The following is a 22,231-nucleotide window of genomic DNA, read 5'->3' on the forward strand; positions in this document are numbered from 1 at the left end:
TGAGAGTATTCTTAAGACATGAACATGTACCTGATTAACAACAGGGTTCCAGATATTCATCAAGAGGAAGCTACAGCCGTGCTGGATCAGTGATTATTTTGAGTTACAGGGCATTTTTCCTCCTCTTGTAAAAGACTACTCTAATTTTCTTTAATAAACATGCAATAGCTGAATGAAATATGCTTAAATCTTAGATTTTTAAAGTTTTTATTTGAGAGAGAGAGAGAGAGAGAGAGAGAGAGAGAGAGAGAGAGAGAGAGAGAGAGAGAGAGAGAGAGAGTCCTTCCTGATGGGTACACTCTCTTAATGGCTGTGTATCTATATACATGCTCACAGTTGTGGTGGAGCATAGCCTTCACGTGTGGATGGCATTTCATATATGTAGGCTGGTCACCAGACATCACACAGCAGACTACCTTCACACTGGGACATGGAATTTTAAGCTGTGTTACTAAGCAGTTTTAAACATCTTGTAACAATGTTTCATGCCAAAAACATAATTACTCATCGTCTTTCTAACACATGAAGCTTAGGATCAGCAGTTAGTCCCAATAAAACATGATCCATCTGCCAAAAGAACAACAAATGTCCTGGTTATTTATGTTTCTGTTTTCATCTTAACTGTTTCCAAGTCGAATGAGTGAGACATTGTCGGTGGCAACACTCCCCACTCATGAGCCCCTTGTCCCAATGCTATCTGTGTACCCATGCTTATCTTAACCTGTTGGACTAACCCAAAGTCACTTCAGCTCTAATAAGTGGCAAACAGTTCTTGAGGAAAACATATTGTGAACTGTTGGGTGCAGGATGCAGGTGTAGTTCTGATTTTCCTCCCAAAGTTAAAATCAGAGAATGTTAGTAAGGACTGTTTCATAGATAAAAATGGAGGTTCAGGGAGGCTTATGGTTTGTGATGAAAATCTATTAAGGTCAGAGCTTAACATACAACTCATGTTTCCTGGGATCTTATTGTTCTCCTGGTATATGCTGCAAAACTTAATGTAGTGAATCGCTAGAGTAACCCAAAGTCACTTGCAGGATATATCTACAAAACAAAACTTTCCCTTGTGAAGCCTTGAATGGCAAATAGATGATTCCGCAATGTAAAAATATTACCTGAATATAAATGAGCCAGGATGTAGCTCAGTGCTAGAGTGCTTATCTAGTATGCATGAGAACCTCAGTTTGATCTCTAATACTATGCCAAAAGAAAAGGAGGGGACAAAGGGGCTGTGTTACATAAAAACTAAAATTTATTTTTTCAGCTAAAACTTATGAGGAAAAGCTAATAAAAAAAACTGGACAGTTTTAGAAGATGCTTAGAAAAACATACACAAAATTCTTCACACAAGGGACGAGTATAAAGTGTGTGGCCAATGAATATTAACCAGAAAGTCACTTGGGAGAAGGGTTCTTGCTGTAGCTCAGGGGCAGTGCTTGTCCAGTACGCACAAGTCGCACGCACATAAATCATACAGGAGAAAGATTTGCTTCTTCACATAAAAAAGTTATTATGTACCACTGACTCCTCTGCCTGACAAAATGACACAGTCACTAGAAATCAGGCTGTGGTGGCACATGCCTTTAGTCCCAGCAGAGGCAGGCAGATCTCTTGAATTCAAGGCCAGCCTGGTCTACAAAGCAAGCTCCAGGACAGTCAGGGCAATATAGAGAAACCCTGTCTCAAAAAAAACTAAACAAATAAAAAGAAAGCAGAAGGAATAGATATGGTACCACATGCCTTTAATCCCAGCATTTGGGAGGCAGAAGCAGGCTGATCTCTATGAGTTCAAAGCCAGCCAGGGCTATGTAATGAGATCCTGCCTAAAATATAAATAAAAAACATATAGTTTATATATATGTATATATATATCTTATATAATTATATGTGTGTGTGGTTTTTTTGTCATATGTGTGGTATACATTTGTGTGTGTATAAACATATGGTAAAAACTTTTCTAAACTAGAGTAACTCCCAACTGCATTCTAAGTGCTTATCCTTACCCCACAGACAAGCACAGCTCTCACTCTCATCACAGAAGCTCTTTCTGCAGCAGATGGAGACCATACAGCAACCACAACCGGTCAAAATGGGCCGTGGGGTGCCCAGCCCCAGCTGATGAATCTACAACACAACCCCTACAGCAAAGGTTCAGGGAACATCGCCAAAGAGGGGCTGGACAGACTGGAAGAGCCAGAAGACGAGGAAGTCTGCTGTGAGACAGAGTCTTCTATATATGACAGGGAAACGCATCCATGGAATTTTAACAATGGTCACCTAAACAAGACCAGCTGATATCCTAACATGGATGTGGGAATGTCACAGGCTCCACTCCTATACGTTCACAAATGGCTGCTGGGAGGGACACTCAGTCTTCTCCAGGGACAAGCATGTGACAGGCTACCAATCCCAAGTAGTTAGATCTACACAAATATACATGCAAACATCACTAAACAGAAACAGAAGGTTCTATTTATGTATTCACATGTATACATTCACACATACATTCATATGCATACGTACATACATACATACGTGTGTGTGTGTGTAACAATAATAGTGAACAAAGAGGTCACAAATCTGAGAGAAAGTGAGGAAGACAGAGGAGGAATTGAAAGAGGGAGAGAGGAGAGTAGCAATGATAGAAATACAGCACTTATACATGAAAAAATTTTTTTAAATTAAAACATAAAAAAAAGTAGGGCAAGGTCACTAGCATTAGTGCTACCTAAGCCTGTGGTTTCAAAGTCCTTTGTAAACTTTGTCTTGCCTCACTCCCCAAATCTGCTACCTCCCTGTCTCTTCTCCACAGTTTCTATCAAGAGTCTGAGATCTCTTCAGCTGAACACCAAGAAACTGAAGCCAATACACGCAACTGTTTAGGGTTATTTGTTTGTTTGTTTGTTTGTTTGTTTGACACAGGGTTTCTTTGTGTAACAGCCCTGGCTGTCCTGGAACTCACTCTATAGACCAGGCTGGCCTCGAACCCAGAGATCTACCTGCCTCTGCCTCCCAAGTGCTGGGATTAAAGGTGTGTGCCACCACTACCAGGCAACCTTTTGTTTTTAGTGAAGGAGACTCCTATTTTCTTCTTTTCTGTAAGACTGTCAATTAAAAGTTATTAAAACCAAATCAGCAAAAGTTCAGGTGTAATTACTGTTAGTAAAGCTGGCAATTACTAACAGTTTTGCAAAATGGGGGGAAGAGGGCAAATTAAAACTAAAAGTCTATCAAATAGTCTGTTGAAAACACAGCTGAGTGTGGTTCAATCTCAAACTCCATAAGGATAGTAAAATCTGATATATTGCCATGATTTAAAATAATCCTAAGGGGGCTAGAGAAATGGCTCAGTGGTTAAGAACACTGGCTGCTCTTCCAGAGGTATTATGTTCAATTCCCAGCAACCACATGGTAGCTCACAACTATCTATAATGGGATCTGATCCCTTCTTCTGGTGTAAAGTCAATAGAGCACTCATAAACATAAAATAAATAAATAAAATCTTCAAAATTAAAGTAATTCTAAGATGTACTTTAAACAGATTTTCAAATACTAAGAAATGAACTTTGGTATCTACCTCCAGTCATAATTATGCCAATTTAATTTTCAGTATACTGAGATCTTTGAATTCCAATTTTCAAAATTCACAAATACCACCTTACCGAAAACGTAAGTGCACTGATTAAAGAATATATACTTTACAGCAAGGCACCATGAAATATTAGGCATCCCTCAGAAAAACCAATATTTAAAAAGAGAGGGAAGGAAAAAGAGAGAGGAAAAGAACATGGGACAGGAGAAGCAAGGATGGGGGAGAGAAGGAAAACCATCTATATTTAAGAGACAATTGAGGGTGGGAGATGGCTCAGTGGTTAAGGGCACCTGCTGCTGTTCCTGAGTTTGGTTCAGGCGCACATACTCGCAGGCTCAGACAGCCAGATGCAGTGGTTCACAAAGCTAGTACTTGGAGGCCGAGGCAAGTAAATCACCATGAGTCTGAGGCTAGTGAGGGCTACAGAGTGAGATCTTGTCTAAATAAGTAAATAAGACAACTGAGGGAATTATATACAAAAGATGTCACCTAACAGTGTCTTAGCAGAGCATTTACAGCTGCCTAGAAAGTCAGAATGTTGAATCCAATACCAATGTCTCCGTGGGACACCTGAAGTCAAAAAGGTCTCTGCTCTATGACATGTGAGTGTTATACACACAACCTAGTTATAAGTACAGGGAAAGGCCAACTACTGAGTGAAACAAGAAACAAGGGTGTATAAAGTTCATGATAATCTACCATTTCAGATCTTTTCATGAGGAAATCACATGATGAAAGTTTCTGGCAAGCACACAGCAAGGTTCCTGCCATATGTCAGCACTGGTCTGATCCCAAGTCTTTTTCTTCAAGGAAGCTACTTTCGAGGACATATGTTAATGGCAGCTGCTTCTCTTACATCTAGTTATGCTAATCAAACAGTTTAGCTCTATGGTTTCAAAATACAAAATACATCTGAATGACACAAGATTTTACCTAAACTATATTCTCTCTTTTACACTTTACTAGTGGGTAGTATTCTAAATAATTTAGTACTAAAGATGTGTCTACTTGATGGCTTATTTTTACATGCCATCTTGGCTTGCTTGCTCTGGGTAATTCCTAAGAGATTGTCAAGCAGTTGTATATGGCAAAAGCAATAGCGTGGGTGGTAGGAGTTCCAGAAGCAACTCAGATGGTAGAGAGGGCCACCAGCCAAACCCAGGAAGAGCCACTTTTCAACAATGCACACGATTAACAGTCAATCAGGAAACCAAATGCTTCTACAAGACTTTCCTTTTGTCCAGAAATAGAACACATTAAGAGATTGTTTTAATCACTATTTTAAAGAAATTGGCGATATAGGCAAGTGAGATCATGCTGTTAAATTAACCTTTTAGCCAGCCGTTTATTGTCTCATGTTCATTCTAACAAACCAGATAGCATTAAAAGTAGACACGACCACCACCCCACCACCTCACTTCCGCCGAGCCAGAGAAGTTGTATATGGGACACCTGCATTGAGTTCATGCTAACAGGTTATTTCAGAGTCAACCTGCTGGTCTGTGATTGAGGGTGGGTTTTGAGAAGTGTGTCTATCTCCTATACAGTTAATACCGTAGGAGTGCACCTTACCCTGACAATTTGCCGAGTACTTGTGATGAAGGCTTTCCTTATGCTCAACTCAGTTGCATCCAGGTTGAATTTTCTAGGATTTGCTTCAACTATGCGTGGATCAAAAAGTTAAGGTAAGGCAAATGCACCATCAGAAGCTATAAGCGTCTTGTTAAACTACAGAGTCCTGAAATGAGAATTAAACAGCCCAAATCTCCTGAAAACACCCAACTTGACATAAACATGCCTAAATTTTCTCTCCAAACGCAGCTTTGAGAAGATCCCTCTGTCCCAAGACAGAGATGCCCTGGTAAGTTAAAAATAACCTCTGCTAGCTAGGCATAATGGAGCACACCAGTAATCCCAGCACTTGGGAGGTGGATCGCCAGTTCCAGGCCAAGCTGTGTCTCAAAAACCAGGAGCAGGGGTGTAGCTGGGGCGAGAGGAAGGGAAAGGGCGAGAGGGGCTCACCACAGACTCATGGTTATCTGACCACAGGTCACTGGGTCTTCCTGATGCTCGCCAGCACTTGTGTCTATCCTTTTTTGTCTTCTGGTTAGTTGACACAGGAAACCCAGCGTGGCCTGGAAGTCACTATGCAGCCAGGCTTTGAACCTGCAGTGCTAGAATCATAGCGTCACCACAGCTAGCTTCTGCAAACATTTTAAATCACCATTCCAAAACTCTTTTCCTTATGCCAACATGCTAACCCTCGTCCTCAGTCTAAAGAGATCAGGGAGCCGCCTTTGCTCCCTTTGTCCTCAGGCCTGACTCAATTGCCTTAGGTCAGACACTAGAAAAGCTTGTGGTCTCTCTCATAGCCTGTAATTACATTCATTATCTATGTTATTATTTATTATCTGTTCCCCAGCCTAATTCCATGAAGCCTGGTAGTCACTTTCATTTGCCCTAATCTCGAAAACCAAGAAAATGTTTGGTACACAGAATACTCATTAAGTGACTGCTGAATGAATGATAGATACCCAAACTTTTGTTCTTTATCTCACGGCTTCTTTGAGACAAGGCAGAGTATGCCATCGAGGCTAGCCTAGAATTCACTGAATAGCTCTAAAGCCCAGGATGTCGTTTGACTTGTGATTCTCCTGCCTCGCTCTTTGGAGTGCTAGGGGTGCAGGTGGACACCACCATGCCTAGCACTGACAACTTTCCCTTCTGTCTTGCACGTTTTAAGTTTTTAGTCATCTGTGTAGTCTTCTAGCAATCTGGTTACCATGTGAAGCAGTGGCTTCTCTGCAGCACACCACACCCTTTGCTCGCTGCCCCACGGCCCTCCTGGTCTCATGCCTCATGTCCCCCAATCTGTCTCAAAGGAAACCTTGAAATCACCTGTAATCCTAGGCCCTCACATTTTATTTGACTTGTCTCTTTTTTTTTTTTTTTTTGGTTTTTTTTCGAGACAGGGTTTCTCTGTGGCTTTGGAGGCTGTCCTGGAACTTGCTCAGTAGACCAGGCTGGCCTCGAACTCACAGAGATCCGCCTGCCTCTGCCTCCCGAGTGCTGGGATTAAAGGCGTGCGCCACCAACGCCCGGCTTTGACTTGTCTCTTACTGACGTAAAAAATATCATGAAAAAAATTAACAAAGAAAAACTACTAAGGTCACTAGAATTGCAATTAAACACTCTGCATATCAACTTCCTATAAGCCCATGCCGCCCAGTGAGTGCACCCTGTAGAAGCTGGTTTCCTTGATGTGTTATTTCAAAGAAAAACACAAACCAGAAGTCAGACACAGAACTGGCATACTTTCTAATTAAAATTTGGTTCCCGAGACTTTCTGGCTGAAAACAGAAAGCTGCACAACTCAGCTTCAACAGATCTCTGTTCATCAGTCTGACCTTTCCCCCAGCATCAACTGCATAGGTCAGCATATTGAATCTGCTCTCACAAACAGTTCTCATGGTACAGGTAGTTCTTCGATGGACAGTGGCATTTTAAAATCACTTCTTAAGGGGAAGTGGAGTCTTTGAAGAGATTTTCCTTTGAGTTCTAACTAGTAAGCTACAGCACTAGTCTAAATATTCTGCTATGCAGCAATGACTGCCTGTGTGGTATGTGCAATCACTAGTGTGTGTTTCTACAGGGTCAGAACCCTGGTCCTCATGTGTTAGGTTAGTCAAGTGCTGTATTACCACACAGCCTGCCCAGCACAACTGCTCATCCTTTACAGCCAATTACTCTGGGCAGGCACCATGCTAAGCTCTTGACACATCTAGCTCTCTTGACACTAGAAGCTGGGGACTCTCATTGTCCTAGTGTTCTTCTGAAGAGGAAACTAGAGCACAGAAAACCTTACTAATGTGGCCAAAGCTTCTATTATCAAATATATATTAACACTATTATCAAATATATATTAACACTATTATCAAATATATATTCAACACTCTGGCCCAGAGCTCCTACAGCCCTTGGGGTTTCTAGATTCTATTGCTATTGCTAGTAGACAACTGATAATTGCTACACAGTTCCTCTGATTATCAAACAAACAAATGCTACAATTAGTGATATGAACTAATTACCCACAACTACCCCTTGGAGGAGAAGGGACTCAAGGCTGAGCTAGTCACCAATGGCCAATCACCTAACCAATAACATTTCTGTGATGAAGCTCTCATAACCCTGAAATGGACAGGCTCCTGTGGAGTGCCATAGGAGGATGGCATTCCTGGAGGCCACACATGCTCTTCTGTCAAACCTTCCCCGCGCTTCTCTTCCGCACAGAGGGGAGGGAGAGGGAGCTGGGATTGATATGTGAAGCAAGCTTGTTCCTAACTTAAATTTAAAAAAGGAAGAAAAAAAGCACACACACACACACACACAGACAACCTAAGCAATGCATTTTCCTGAGCTCTACAAGCTGTTCTTGAAAATTAAACAAACAGGATGTGGGTCTGAAGCACAGGTCAGAACCTGGGGTTTGCACGTGGCGTCTGATATGGGAGCCATGAATGCTACAGCATACCATGCTATCTCCAGGTAGAAACTGCAGGACACTTAGCTAGTGTCTGCTGGAGAACTAACTGGTGTGTGAGGGGAATCTGCACAGATATCACAAGTATTAGTATTTTACTGGGTACGAGGAAGAAGTTTATTCTTACTTTTACAATGGTGGAGTGAGAAACTGACCACCAGCAGACAGATTCCAGGGTACAAAGTGACGATCACTGCTCTATGCAGCCTGGATAATGCAGGACTCTCCATCCATGGCTGTCCTACCTGAGCTCAATGGGCAGACTTCACATGTGTCATGGTACAAGCAAGAGCCAGATCAGTCACTGTAAAAGCAGACCTCTTATCTATGGCTCAAGGTCTGGACAGAACTGCCGTCCTGCCCGCACCCCTGAGTCCCTACACGCAGAGCCCACAGAGAAGAAAGGATATTGATGGTCTCATCGAGGTCCTCTAGATCCCACTCTATGCTGCGGAGGTTGTTCCTCAGCTCGTTGGTGGTCCAGTCGATTTCCTCCCTTGTTGCTGCAGAGGGGCCCTGAAGGAGCTCCGTCCATCTCTGAAACAATCCTTGGGCAGTGTTGACTGCTTTCTGTACCTCTCTGTAGTCAAGTGAGGGAAAGGAAGGAGAGGTCACACATGACTCATTCTGTGGATGAGAGCAGGACTTAAGGCAACAACACCACATACCACCCACACAGCCCCAACACATCACCGTATCAACACCCTCAAAATCCCATCACACCCTCACAACCATCACATCACCACCCTCACAACTATCCCATCACACCCTCACAGCCATCACACCCTCAAAATCCCATCACACCCTCACAGTCATCACACCCTCACAGTCATCACACCCTCAAAATCCCATCACACCCTCAAAATCCCATCACACCCTCACAGCCATCACATCACCATATCAACACCCTCAAAGTCCCATCACACCCTCACAACCCATCCCATCACACCCTCAAAATCCCATCACACCCTCACAGTCATCACACCCTCACAGTCATCACACCCTCAAAATCCCATCACACCCTCAGAGTCATCACACCCTCAAAATCCCATCACACCCTCACAGCCCATCACACCCTCACAGCCCATCACATCACCATATCAACACCCTCAAAGTCCCATCTCACCCTCACAACCTGTCGCACTGAACAAGGCCTAAACACACAGACTGTTTTGTTCCCAGCAGATGCAGAATAAATTGGCCATTATTTAAGCAACTTTAACATCACATTTGTTTGAGGAAGACAGTTCCGTTTTTTTCTAAACAGACAATACTAAAGTGACACAAAGAAGCAATCCTATAAATTGGCCAAGGGTCCTTAACATTCATTCAGCTTTCATCCGGTGTGATAGTCAATCTTTCTATGCTTGGGATAGGAGAAGTGAAGAACGAATCTCCCATGGCTTTTGTTTTATAAAGTATTTTAATCTGACACATTTTAAACTCAAAACCACACTGGAAGACTTCTAAACATTTCAGATTTGCTAGTATCTGCTTTCCTAGATTAAGCAACACTGTGTAACAGGCTGATGCTTTTCTTGTTTAGAGAGTGGAACTAGGCCCCAAAACACTACCATGCAGCGGGTGTAGCTAAAAGGGTCTATGAATACCCCTCACTATCACTGAACCTAAATCCCATTTTAACATTATATCCTGAGACTACTGTACCAAAAAGTCAGTATGTAGATGTACATATGTGTACGTGCATGTGAAGGCCAAACAGCACCCCCAGGCACTGTTCCTCAGCAGCTAGCTAGCCGCCCAGTTTTGAGACTGTGTCTCTCGTTGGCCTGGAGCTCATTAATGAAGCTGAGCTGACGAGGGAGCAAGCCCCAGGTATCTCCCTGTCTCCACCGACCAAGCTGGGATGAGAAGCTGTGGCTGCTGGAGAGCTAACCAAGGTCCTCATGCTTGCCTAGCAGTGCTTTTCCAAGTGAACGGTCTCCATAGCCATGGCTGCTACCCTAGCTCCAGCAATTGCACACCACAAATCCACGTAATTGTACAGAAGCAGACACTAAGAGGGGTAGATTCTATTATAGGAAAAGTAAACCTTAAAAAAAGGAAAGTCAGGTATGGTGGTGTACACCTTTAATCCCAACCAGCACTCAGGAGGCAGAGGCAGGCAAATCTCTGAGTTTGAGGCCAGCCTAGTCTACAGAGCAAATTCTAGGACAGCCAAGGCTACAGGGAAACCCTATCTTTAAGGGAAAAAAAAAGAGCCAGGCAGTAGTGGCCCACGCCTGTAATCACAGCAAGGATCTCTGAGTTCAAGGTCAGCCTGGTCTACAAAGTAAGTTCCAGGACAGCGAGAGCTGTTACACAGAGAAACCCTGTCTCGTAAAACAAAACAAACAAACAAAAAAGAAAGGTAAAATAGTCATTAGTTCACATTTTGAAGGCAGATGTTTCAAGAGACCCAAAGGTAGGTACTGTCATCAATGGCTAAGACCTTTAAAAAAAAGCAGAGCTCATAGTGTATCCCGGAGGCCTCCCAAGAGCCCAACCTGCTGCTAGTAACATTTTCCAGGCATGAATAATAGGGAATAATGTGGGTCACAACCAAGATTTCTAATGGCGGTAGGGTTGTTTGGCTTGATTGCTGTTGTTTGTTTTCAAGACAGAGTCTCTCTGTGTAGCACTGGATGTCCTGGAACTCACTCTATAGACTAGTACAAGATTAGTCTGCCTCTGCCTCCCAAGTGCTCAGATTAAAGGAGTGAGCCACCATTCCTAGCTGGTGGTGGATATTCAAAGAATCTCACCATTTTATGTAGCCTAGGTTAACACTGAATTTATCATCTTTCTGCCTCTGCTTCCTGAAGGCTGAGCTTATTGTAGGCATATGCAACTATGTCTTGCAGGAAACTTTTGGAAACAATATTCAGAACTTCCCAAAGAACTTGAATTTCTACACAGTGCCAAGAGCCACAAGCCACTCTAATAATGCACAAGACCAACCAGGACACCCTCTCCACTCAGAACTGACACAAGCACTTAGCAATAAACACAAAGGAGTACCTAGCATTTCAACTAGGTCAACCCATAAACCCCAGCAGCACATAATACTGTTACCCATCCATTTGCCATCCTGGAGGGCAGAAGGAGAAGTAAGTGTCCTTCTTTCTTTCTCAGACTTCCCAGGAAAGGAAAGGGAGGGGCCTCAGTCAAACCAGCTGAGGAGGGGCCTCTAGGAAACTGCCTCCCTACACAGCCAGCCCAGTGAACGCTTTATTAAATGAGTAGCTGTGACCAAAACACATACCTTTACTTGGACAGTCCAGCTTAGCTATTTTCAGGTTTTCTCCCAAATATGCAATAGGAATGATTAAAGAATATACAAGAGCACAGGTACACTGTGACCTCTTAGGGTTCGGCTAAGTAAGCTTCTTGGAAAGTAACAGTTGGCTCCCCAACAGCATTGGAATCGTGTCTGGCATTTCAATGGAAGCTTACTCACTAGCTATCTCCCTATGAACTGTGGCTCCAGCTCCTCATGCAGAGATGCCTTGATCAAGTCACTGATGAAAAGAAGTATCTCCTTGTGAGCCAGGCAAGTTTTCTGCTCATAGCTTCCAGAGTCAGTCTTACACACCATGTCACAGGCAACAAAGCACTATAGCAGCAAAACTTGGAAAACAGACTTTACCCAGAGCCTGTCAAAACCCTGGGACCTGACAAGTTCTCATAACCACAGAATGACAGACTCTAACACCAACCCACCACATGGCTACAGGACCACTTGTAACAGAGCAGGGTTTTTTTTTTTTCCTAGTAAATAAAGAACACACCTTTGCAAAAAAAGAAGAGTCACCCAAACTTTCCAAACAAGATTTCTTTTTTTTTTTTTTTTTTTTTTTTGGTTTTTCAAGACAGGGTTTCTCTGTATTGTCTTGGAGGCTATCCTGGAACTAGCTCTGTAGACCAGGCTGGTCTCGATCTCACAAAGATCCACCTGCCTCTGCCTCCTGAGTGCTGGGATTAAAGGCGTGCGCCACCAACGCTCGGCACAAGATTTCTTTTACCCCCTTTAAACAAAAGTTGACAGCAGCAGGACTAACCTTTGGAAGCTAACTCAACGCTGACCAGTTGCTATTGATTTTAAAGCCTCTTCCATACAACATTGCAATCTGCCACACCATAGTATGGGGCTCGCCACCCAACTACTCTAGTTTGGGAGGACTACAAGAATATCCCCAAATGTCATCCCTTCCCCCCAAAATCACAATTTCTTACTTATATCTAATTGAATTTGCCAAGTGTAGGCTGGGCCTTTAATCCTAGCACTCAGAAAGCAGAAGCAGAAGGGTTTCTGTGACTGTGAAGCTAGTCTGGGTCTAGTGAGGCCCTGTCTTGAAGAGAAAAGAGAAAAAGAAAAAGAAAGTTTGCCAAGTATGAAAAGAAATGAGAAACAGCTCAGTTAATAGCTAGGGTCAAGCTTTGGATATGGTTGGAGTACGTCTCTAAGGGTTCATGAATATTGGTGGCTTGGCTCTCAATATGACAGAGTGGAGGTGTTGAAAGCCTTAAGAGGCATGTCCCAGAGGGAGGTGATTAGGTCACTGGGTCATGGCACTCAAGCTATAAAGGTAGTTCTTGTGAGACCCCAGTTAGCTCCCAAAAGAAAAGTTGCTACAAAAGACAGTGCTTGGCCCCTCCTTGATCTCTGGCTTCCCGCCTCCACAGCACCTGTCCCTCTCATAGATGACTGACCATAGTGTCTCTACACCCAGTCTTGGGGACTCTCTCTACACCCAGTCTTAGACCTTCCATGAGCTAATCAAACCTCTTCTTTTTACAAAGTATCCAGCCTTGGTTACTGCCTTACAGAAAAGGGTTTTGTTTCTTAGTAGCTGCTATTTGGCTGTGTTAAGAAACTGCATGATTGCAGTTCCAACTTCCCTTTGGATTCTGTCTTGCTTCTTTGACAGACTCTGAGTTGGCATTTGTTCCTCTTACTGTGCTTGTTCAACATTACTCCCCTACTCCTTGTAAAGTGGTGTTTGTTGTGCTCACAGGTCCTGTGGGTGAGCAATCAGACACAACAAGGATGACTTGTCCACACTGTCTCAGATCTGAGCAGAAGAATGCTAAAAACAGGGGCACCCCCCAGTCTCTTCTCCCAAGCTCTGAGGTCTCTCCTCATCCCTCTAGTGGAGTGGCTTCAGTGCAGCTGACTTCCTGCGTGTCAGCTGAGACACCCTAAGCTTGTGTTCTAAAAGAAGATGACCCAGAGGAAGCTGCACTAGCTGAGGGACTTGAGAAATCAGTGTCACTTCATCCTGACAGTCAAGGCACTTACAAAGGTCTGGCCAGGTGTAACACAGGGAGCATGGATTACTGACTGATAGAAATGAATGCCAGCTTCCCAGTTGAAGAAGCAAAGGGGACAATGCATGCACTGGTGCAGCAGCCTGTGTTTGGGACAACAAACTTCCCTGTAAGGACTTAATGAGAAGTTTCTGGTTCAACAACATATGAGACTAGTAAAGGCAACCGCAGTCTGATTCACAAGTGCAACCTCAAAGACCCAGGCTGCAAGCTTGCAAGACTCAGCAACCACTTTACTCACCCACCTCCCACGCTCCCCAAGCTTGCTCCTGCCCTGCACCCCACACACCCCACTCCACTGCCAATCATGGATGAAAGAAGAGCTCTTCCCGTTGCTTGACTTCCTCATGCATCCTTTGCATTAAGGGAAAATCAAAACACCCTCCCGCTCAGTCTTACTGCCAGCCAAATTCCGCCAAAGCCAGAAAGTCTCCACTTAGTTATCTACATTTTGACCCTAGCTCACTGCTGTCACTCACTGTCACAGTACTATATACTCACTGCTGTCATTCACTGTCTCAGTACTATAAACAAAATACTAGAGAGAACAAGAGAGGAAAGACCCCATTTCTGCCTCAGGTCTCAGAAGGTTCAGTCCATGGTCTTTTGAGCTCACGTGCTTGGGCAGAACATGATGTCAACAGGAGAGTGTGGCAGAGGGGAGGTGTTCATGCATGGCAGATGGCAGGCAGTAGCAGAGAAAGTGAGACAGGAAGAGCCAGGGTCAGGATTCCCCCAAGGACACACACACACACACACACACACACACACACACACACACACACACACACACAGAGTGACTTACTTCTTCCAGTCAGATCCTCCCTGCTAAGGTTTTGAGAACTCCCAAACAGCATCACCAGCTGAGGCCCAGCCTGTGAGTACAAGGGCCTCTTGAGGTGGCCCTTCATATCCAAAGCACAGCATGCTGCTCCACAGTGCCCTGGGTAGGACTGACACCACTCACACTGCAGGTCTGGTCAGGAGTGAATCTGACTTGTCCTTGTTCAGTACACTTGACTCTAGACCCATCACACTTACTTTCCTGGAACAGCTTTGGTTCCTGTGACCTTGTGCTTTTCTAGTGTATTCCATTTCCCTTTCTCCACTTGGTTCCAGCATTCCTCAGGGTTCTTGTACAGCTTCTGGGTGCTCACCAGCATTGGGGGTGGGGTGGGGTTCAGAGCCCCTCTAGTAAGCTGATGAGTTTCCAGCTGTGTTTCCAACCCTAACCTCTTATCCAGGGTTAGCCCAGTCCTTGTTAGCCCACAGAACAGCACCTGTTGGAGCACCTTCTTTGAGCCTGCACTCACTCTGCTCCCTTTTGCCCTAGTGCTCCAGCTTGCCAGTCCAGTCTGTGACTGCTCTTACTCCACAACCACCCACTCCGCCTATTTACACACTCAGCTTCCCTGACTCACTGTGAGCATCTCCACTGCCTCCAGGAAGGGCTTCTTTTGGGGCCTATCATTCCTTATTATGCTGCTGCTTCTCCATGTCTAGACTGTGAGCAGAGGGATGGACTGTTTTTTCTTTTTGTTTTTTTCTGTATTTCTGGCCTAGTACCTTGAAGCACAGACAGATGCTAGCAAGCACTGCTTACTGGTGGTGGAGTTGGTAGAGGAGGTAGGGTGCTTCGTGGAAGGCAGCACCACCATGGAGGTCCTTAAAGGGGGAGGGCACTGTGTGTTTAGCAATCACAGAGCAGTCAAGTGGAGGGAAAGTTTGTTGAGAAATAATACCTAGCATTTAAAGGCTGCATCTCCTGAGCCAGGAGCACTTTATATGAATTGCCACATTGTAAAAACAGCCAGATAGTGGAGAGTTTTGTTTCATTTCAATGAGGAGAAACTGGGGAGTATACAGTGGCCACACTGCTAATAAACAGCTACAGACTTCACATTTAAATAATCTAATTTCACTGAGGACAGGCAGAACAGAGTCAAATTACGTTGACCCAAGGAAGACCTCATCTTGATGGCCTTAGAGATTTTTGGAACTGGGAAGGAAGTCAAACAGGAATTTAGGAATATTGGTTTGGTAGTAGTGCTGGCGACATCAGTGTGTCAGTGTGAGGGAAATTTTAAAAGGAAACCTTGAAAAGCACTGATTTAAATGTGCAATGATGAGCAAGCAGTCCTACAAGGTGGTCATATCAGGTAACGTAGTCTTTGTCATTAGGAGACCAATCTGCTTCCTACTAGATGAGCTGCTCCAGGGTGTAGTCTCTACATCAAGACTATTCTCATCTTGATCATAGTCTGTCCTGCAGAGGAGGCCTTGCTGTCCCTGGTAGGCCCAGAAGAGCAGTCCCTGGTTTTGTTTCTGTTTTGTTTAGCAGAGGCAGTTTCTAAGTAACTTACCATTTATAATTTTCTCACTCTTAAACATGGTGGTAAATTATTTGTCCCAGTTTGTTCCTGCTTTGGGTTGTTTTCATTAACTGTATTCCTGTAGCATAATAGCTAATTCAGCACACTTGCACAACAAAGCTTTTCATGAACACTGACAGACTACCCCTAGAATGGGCCAGGGTATCTTAACAGGCCTATTTCATTAATCCTTTGCTAGTACATAGATTCAGGATGAATTTATCGTGTGAAAAAATACAGTATAGGGACTTATTCAGTATTTGATGAGTTAATTCAGTCAAGTTTTGGCTCTTCACACACACACATTACTAAGTTTTCAGAATTAGTTTTTTCGAAATTTCATATTCTACTAAATCAAGACACCAAGAAAACCACAAAATTGAGCATGTTGAGATGTGGCAATATGGTCACGTGTTGTTTGTGATTGGGCTACAGTCTGAGAAATGCCTCATTAGACAATGTTGTCATTGTGAGATGACACAGATGTACTTAGAAGAACTAAGAAAGCTACACCACTAGGCCATATCTATCTTATAGTTTGCTTTTTTTAATATCTCTAAACTAGATTTGTATTTATTTTGTGTCCATGTGGAAGTCAGATTGTGGGAGTCAGTCCTCTCTTCCACCACATGCTTCCCAAGGAACACAGCCTCCTCAACCACTGAGCCTTCTTAAGGCCCTGCTTCTGGTTTTGGTCTGAAATTCAATACGCAGCCCAGGCTGACCTCAAAAACATGGCAATCCTCTGGCCACGTTTTGTGATTACAGGCACATACCAACCACAACTTGCTTAGGAGATGCTTTTGTAGTCGTTGTTGTTCATTTATATGTTTGTTTGCTTGCTTGCTTTGCTATTCTCCTTCTCTGGGTCAAGGAAGCTTTTGTGGGATGTTAAGATTAATTTATTTTATTTATATGAGTGCTGTGTTCCCATGCATGCCTGGTTCCCACGGAGGTCAGAAGATGGCATTGATTCCTCTGGAAACAGAGTTATGGACAACTGTAAGCTGCCATGTGGGTTCTGTGAATGGAACCTGGTTTCTCTCTGAGAAAAAGGGCTCTTAACCTCTGAGCCACCTCTCCAGCTGCCAGCAGGTATTTAAAGAGAAGTTCCTGTTCACTAACTTAAAATCACCTTTTCAAGGGCTCGCACTCAGATCTTCTGGTTCCATAAGGAAAGCAGATTTGTTTGGAGGCTGAGATTAAACAGTCGTGGTAGTGGAATGCTTTCATCCTCAAGGTCAACAGAACTGAGGCAAGCAGCCAAAATGTCTGTGCTCTGGATCTCTTTAGATGTTTGTGGGTGAAGGCTAGGTTATCTTGAAAGTTCCTTGCAGGTCTGAAAGCTCAGTGGTTGACTTAGTGCAGGCTGTACAAGATGAGAAGTGAAGGAAGGGCCAGTGACTCCACCTAGATAGGTTTCCAAGCCTGGGAAGTGGTGGCACTGTTGGCTACCCAAAGAGTTAGAGAAGGAAGCAGGCTTTCTTTTTAGTCCATCTTGGCTTGTTTGTTTGAATACTTGCTTTTCCTGCAGGAGGTGTGATGATGTTTGGCCTTAGCAATGGGAGTATTCCTAAGTAGCTATCAATGAAGGGGTTAACCCTGGATAAGAGGTTAGGGTTGGAAACACAGCTGGAAACTCATCAGCTTACTAGAGGGGCTCTGAACCCCACCCCACCCCCAATGCTGGTGAGCACCCAGAAGCTGTACAAGAACCCTGAGGAATGCTGGAACCAAGTGGAGAAAGGGAAATGGAATACACTAGAAAAGCACAAGGTCACAGGAACCAAAGCTGTTCCAGGAAAGTAAGTGTGATGGGTCTAGAGTCAAGTGTACTGAACAAGGACAAGTCAGATTCACTCCTGACCAGACCTGCAGTGTGAGTGGTGTCAGTCCTACCCAGGGCACTGTGGAGCAGCATGCTGTGCTTTGGATATGAAGGGCCACCTCAAGAGGCCCTTGTACTCACAGGCTGGGCCTCAGCTGGTGATGCTGTTTGGGAGTTCTCAAAACCTTAGCAGGGAGGATCTGACTGGAAGAAGTAAGTCACTCTGTGTGTGTGTGTGTGTGTGTGTGTGTGTGTGTGTGTGTGTGTGTGTCCTTGGGGGAATCCTGACCCTGGCTCTTCCTGTCTCACTTTCTCTGCTACTGCCTGCCATCTGCCATGCATGAACACCTCCCCTCTGCCACACTCTCCTGTTGACATCATGTTCTGCCCAAGCACGTGAGCTCAAAAGACCATGGACTGAACCTTCTGAGACCTGAGGCAGAAATGGGGTCTTTCCTCTCTTGTTCTCTCTAGTATTTTGTTTATAGTACTGAGACAGTGAATGACAGCAGTGAGTATATAGTACTGTGACAGTGAGTGACAGCAGTGAGCTAGGGTCAAAATGTAGATAACTAAGTGGAGACTTTCTGGCTTTGGCGGAATTTGGTTAGCAGTAAGAACAAGTGAAGAGTATTTTGATTTTGCATTTTATTCTTTAGGCAACAGGCAGCCTAAGTGATACTAAGTAGGTTACATCTGCTTGGGCCTTGTCCAATATGAAAGTCGCATGTGACTATTCAGGTATGACTAAGGTCTTTAAAACTTGAGAAACTTACATTTAAATTATCTTACAAACTGCTACACAATCTTGTTACCAAAAAAGCACTATGTATGTTTGAAGCAATTAGAGTATGTGAATTTCTTCCTTCTTTTCTTTTTTCTTTGAGACAGTAACTCATGTAGCCCAAGCTAATCTCAAACTCATTATGAGGCTAGCTTTTGAACATCCATTCCCTGTGTCTCTGGCTTCCAGGTGCTGGGATTACAAGTGTTCCCTATCACCCCAGACTTTGGATATATCTTTTGAACTGTAAGTTTAAAGAATTCTAAATATATGACAATATGTTCAAATTTTTAGCAGCCAAATTGAAATGAGATAGAAGTTTAAAATAACGAATTTTGAAGATTTAATGCAAATAATCTTTAACTGCATGTTGAAGTCAAATGCATGCCTACAATCTCAGCACTCAGAAGACTGAGCAGAGTGACTGCTGAGTTTAAGGCTAGCCTGGGCTACACTGCAAGTACCAGGCCAGCAAGTTCTACATAACAAGACCCTATCTCAAAAAAAAAAAAAAAAAAAAAGAAGAAGAAGAAAAAAAAATCACTACTGGCAGTAATATTTTGAATCTATTAGCAAAGACATTGGCTGGGTGGTAGTAGCTCTCATCTTTAATACCAGCACTCAGGAAGTAGAAGCAGAAGGAGGATCTCTGTGAGTTCGAGGCCAGCCTGGTCTACAAAATAAGTTCCAGGACATCTAGAGCTGCTGTCTGGAAAATCCAAAAACCAAAGGGGGGAAAAGTCATACTTCAAACATCTTTAATTTTTCTATTTGTGACATTTTTCAATAACATCGTGTGGCTGACAACTACTCTTACTTCAGGCACCTTAAAGACCTATGGCAGTGTTCTAATAAAGCAGTAATATCTAGTCAATAAGCAAGTGCTGGGAGACTATGGGGGGGATATCTACATGACTGAACAATGAAGAGTTGTCAAAAATTACACTCAAAAGCAAACAAACATTTTCTGGTTTTCTCTTGACATCTACTCACCACCAGAGATAACTTTTGCAACTTGAGTGTTAAAAACTTCAATTCTGGGAATGATGAGCTGTCTCAGCAGGCAAAGGTGCCTGCCTCCAAGCCTGAGGATTTGAGTTTGATCCCTGAGACCCACACAGTGGGAGGTGAGAAGGGACTCCTGCAAGTTGTCCTCTGACTTTCACATGTGTGCCTCAGCGCACACACACACACACACACACACACACACACACACACACACACACAGAGTAAATAAGAAAAACAACAAAAAAGCCTCCCATTCAAGAAAAAATATACAATTCTAAATTAGCAAAACAAGAAACCCTAAATCAATTGCGTATAAATAACATATTTTCTGTATAGGTAAATTTTACTTTAAATCTATACCTTCTTAATTGTCCATCTAAATTAAAGCAAGGTGAAAGAAAAACCGTTTTACTGAAAAGGCCGGGCGTTGGTGGCGCACGCCTTTAATCCCAGCACTCGGGAGACAGAGGCAGGCAGATCTCTGTGAGTTCGAGGCCAGCCTGGTCTACAGAGCCAGTTCCAGAACAACCTCCAAAGCAATACAGAGAAACCCTGTCTCGAAAAAACAAACAAACAAACAAAAAAGAAACAGTCTTAATATATTTGATTGTATACACCATAGATAATAAAGTATTTAGTCTAAAATACCATTTAAGTATTCCCAGTACTCTTAAATATAAAAACAAACACCCACACAACTGGTTAGGTTTTGCCACTCCACAAATAAGACACAAGTAGCAGCTAGCTAAAAACAAGGAACGCTCGCTTCACAGTCAGTAGAACTTATCCTGTCTTAACTGCAGGTCTCAGATTTTTGACATTTATCTGACATTCAAAGCATAAGACTGACATGAAATTAGTTCCGACATCGTAATTGCTCTTTCTTGCATTTGTGTAATGGCTACAAAGTTGATACATTGAAGTTCAACAGATGTATCCATTTCCCAACAGACAATCAAAGATGGAGTCAGGACAGCTCTCTCGCAAAAAGAGGGCAGATGACTTCTAAAAGGCAGAACGTGAAGTGAGGGAAACCTGTCAAACACCCAGGACGAAACCAAGGAGCTCAAAAGAAACAATCATTTCCTTCGACACGGTGGGAAAATCCCGGTGGCTCACAGAAAGCCTCGGAAAGTTTGGTTTGGCTGATTGCATCTTGTTTTTCTTCCAACATCAGTACCGGGCCCGGAGGACTTTTCCTCCCCCGGGAAACGGCGCGTCCTCCCGCACCCGGCTCCCGCACCGGCTGGACGCCCCCGGGCAAGCCGCGGGGTGGCTGTCCCGGGCTAGCTCCCGACTCCACAATGGAGCTCGCCCCCGCGCACGCCCACTCCAGGAGGGCCATTTCCCTTTTCCTGCCCAGATGCTGTCCGCCCTCTCCAGCGCCTCGCTCCCCACCTGCGGCGCGCGACCCCGAGGAAGTGGCCGTGCGGGCCGAGAGGAGGACCCCCGGGGCCCAGCCCCGCAGGACGCGCGGTGTCGGGGCGCAGAGGCTGTGCCGCCCTGCCTCGATTTCCCTCCCTTCCCCCTGCGGCGAGAGTCCTCGGCCCACACTCACCCTTTCACCACAAAGAAGGGGTCCTCCATGGACATGGCGCCCGGCCCGGCAGCCCGAGCCCTCCCTGAGGTCTCCCGTGGCCAGCGCCTCGGCCGAGTGACCCGGAGCAGCGGTGCGCGCAGACCTGGGTGCCCGACGACCGCCGGTCCAGCACTCGGTCAGCGCCGTGGGCCGAATCCCACTCCAAGCCGGCCCCCACGGCAGCCTCCTCCCCCGGCACCTCCGGCGCCTGGCCCCGCCCCCAGGACATTCTCTGCGACCAATCAAGAATGCGTATCGCAGCTCCACTTCCGCACTCAAGCTCACGTGACCCAGACCGCTCAGGCTCAGGGCCTAAGAGAGGCGGGGCTTGGGCTAGCGTCACTGGGTCCGAGAGGCGGGCTCTGGGAGGTAGGAGAGGTCTTCTGCCTCTGCTGAGAGAAGGCTGTGGGGATTTTAGCAGTTATTGAATCTGTCTGCTTAGACCTCTTACCTTTCCTCAACTTTTAATACCTGCTTTTAACGTTGTATGACTCCCGCGCCCATCACATCCACGACTTGCACTATAGGATTCTCAAATAACATGATTATGATAAAATCTTAAGTCATGTATGTAAACATCTTCAATACTCTTTGGGGGGACGATCCTACTGTTTTCTATTTTGTGAGAGGCTTCAGTCTCTCTTGTACAGGGAGGATCTCACGACCCAGGCAGCACAGAACCACAGATCCTGGACACCTTCCCCAAAATGGACAGTATTATCTTTTGAAATACATTCTGAAAATTAACTTCACAGCAGAGGGCAAAGGAACCAGGCAGGATAACTTCCTCTCAACTATGATTCCAAAACACCCGAAAACATTTTATCTGGCACAGTTAGTAAACTGGAATATTCGAAGCGCTGTACATATCTTTCATTGTTAAACAGTGTGACCTTTCATTGCTGATAACCACCGCGCACTTAAGGTCTTGTTGGGCAGGGTTCTAAGTTTCTTCACTATCTTCAGTAAGGTAATTACTGCTACTTAGTATCTGCATTTTACGAATGAGCTTTCTGAGATTCTGTGAGGTTAAGTGACTTGCCCAAAGTTTCTAGTCTCTTTGGAACTTGCATCAAACAAATCTCTTTTGAACCTGTAGTCCCTCAATCAACTCCTCATCTTTAAGATGCAAACAAACCAAGGCACACTTTTAATCCCACCACTCGGATCCCTATGGCCTCGAGGCCAGCCTGGTAC

The 22,231-nt window shown here is 44.4% G+C and overlaps 1 protein-coding gene across 1 annotated transcript in view; it reads right to left on the reverse strand.

Moving 5' to 3' along the window:
* Stx6 (syntaxin 6) overlaps window positions 1-21,222 on the reverse strand; it is a 43,549-nt gene extending 22,327 nt beyond the window's left edge. Inside the window, exons 1-3 of the mRNA XM_040737252.1 lie at window positions 21,014-21,222; window positions 8,543-8,712; window positions 5,165-5,259 (exon numbers count right to left, since the gene is read on the reverse strand). Coding sequence (XP_040593186.1) covers window positions 5,165-5,259; window positions 8,543-8,712; window positions 21,014-21,048 — 300 coding nt within the window. The 5' untranslated portion in view covers window positions 21,049-21,222. The remainder of the gene's footprint in view (window positions 1-5,164; window positions 5,260-8,542; window positions 8,713-21,013) is intronic.
* Between the last annotated feature and the right edge of the window lie 1,009 nt (window positions 21,223-22,231).

Source organism: Mesocricetus auratus, unplaced genomic scaffold (genome assembly GCF_017639785.1).
Source record: "Mesocricetus auratus isolate SY011 unplaced genomic scaffold, BCM_Maur_2.0 Super-Scaffold_100676, whole genome shotgun sequence".
NCBI lineage: Eukaryota > Metazoa > Chordata > Mammalia > Rodentia > Cricetidae > Mesocricetus > Mesocricetus auratus.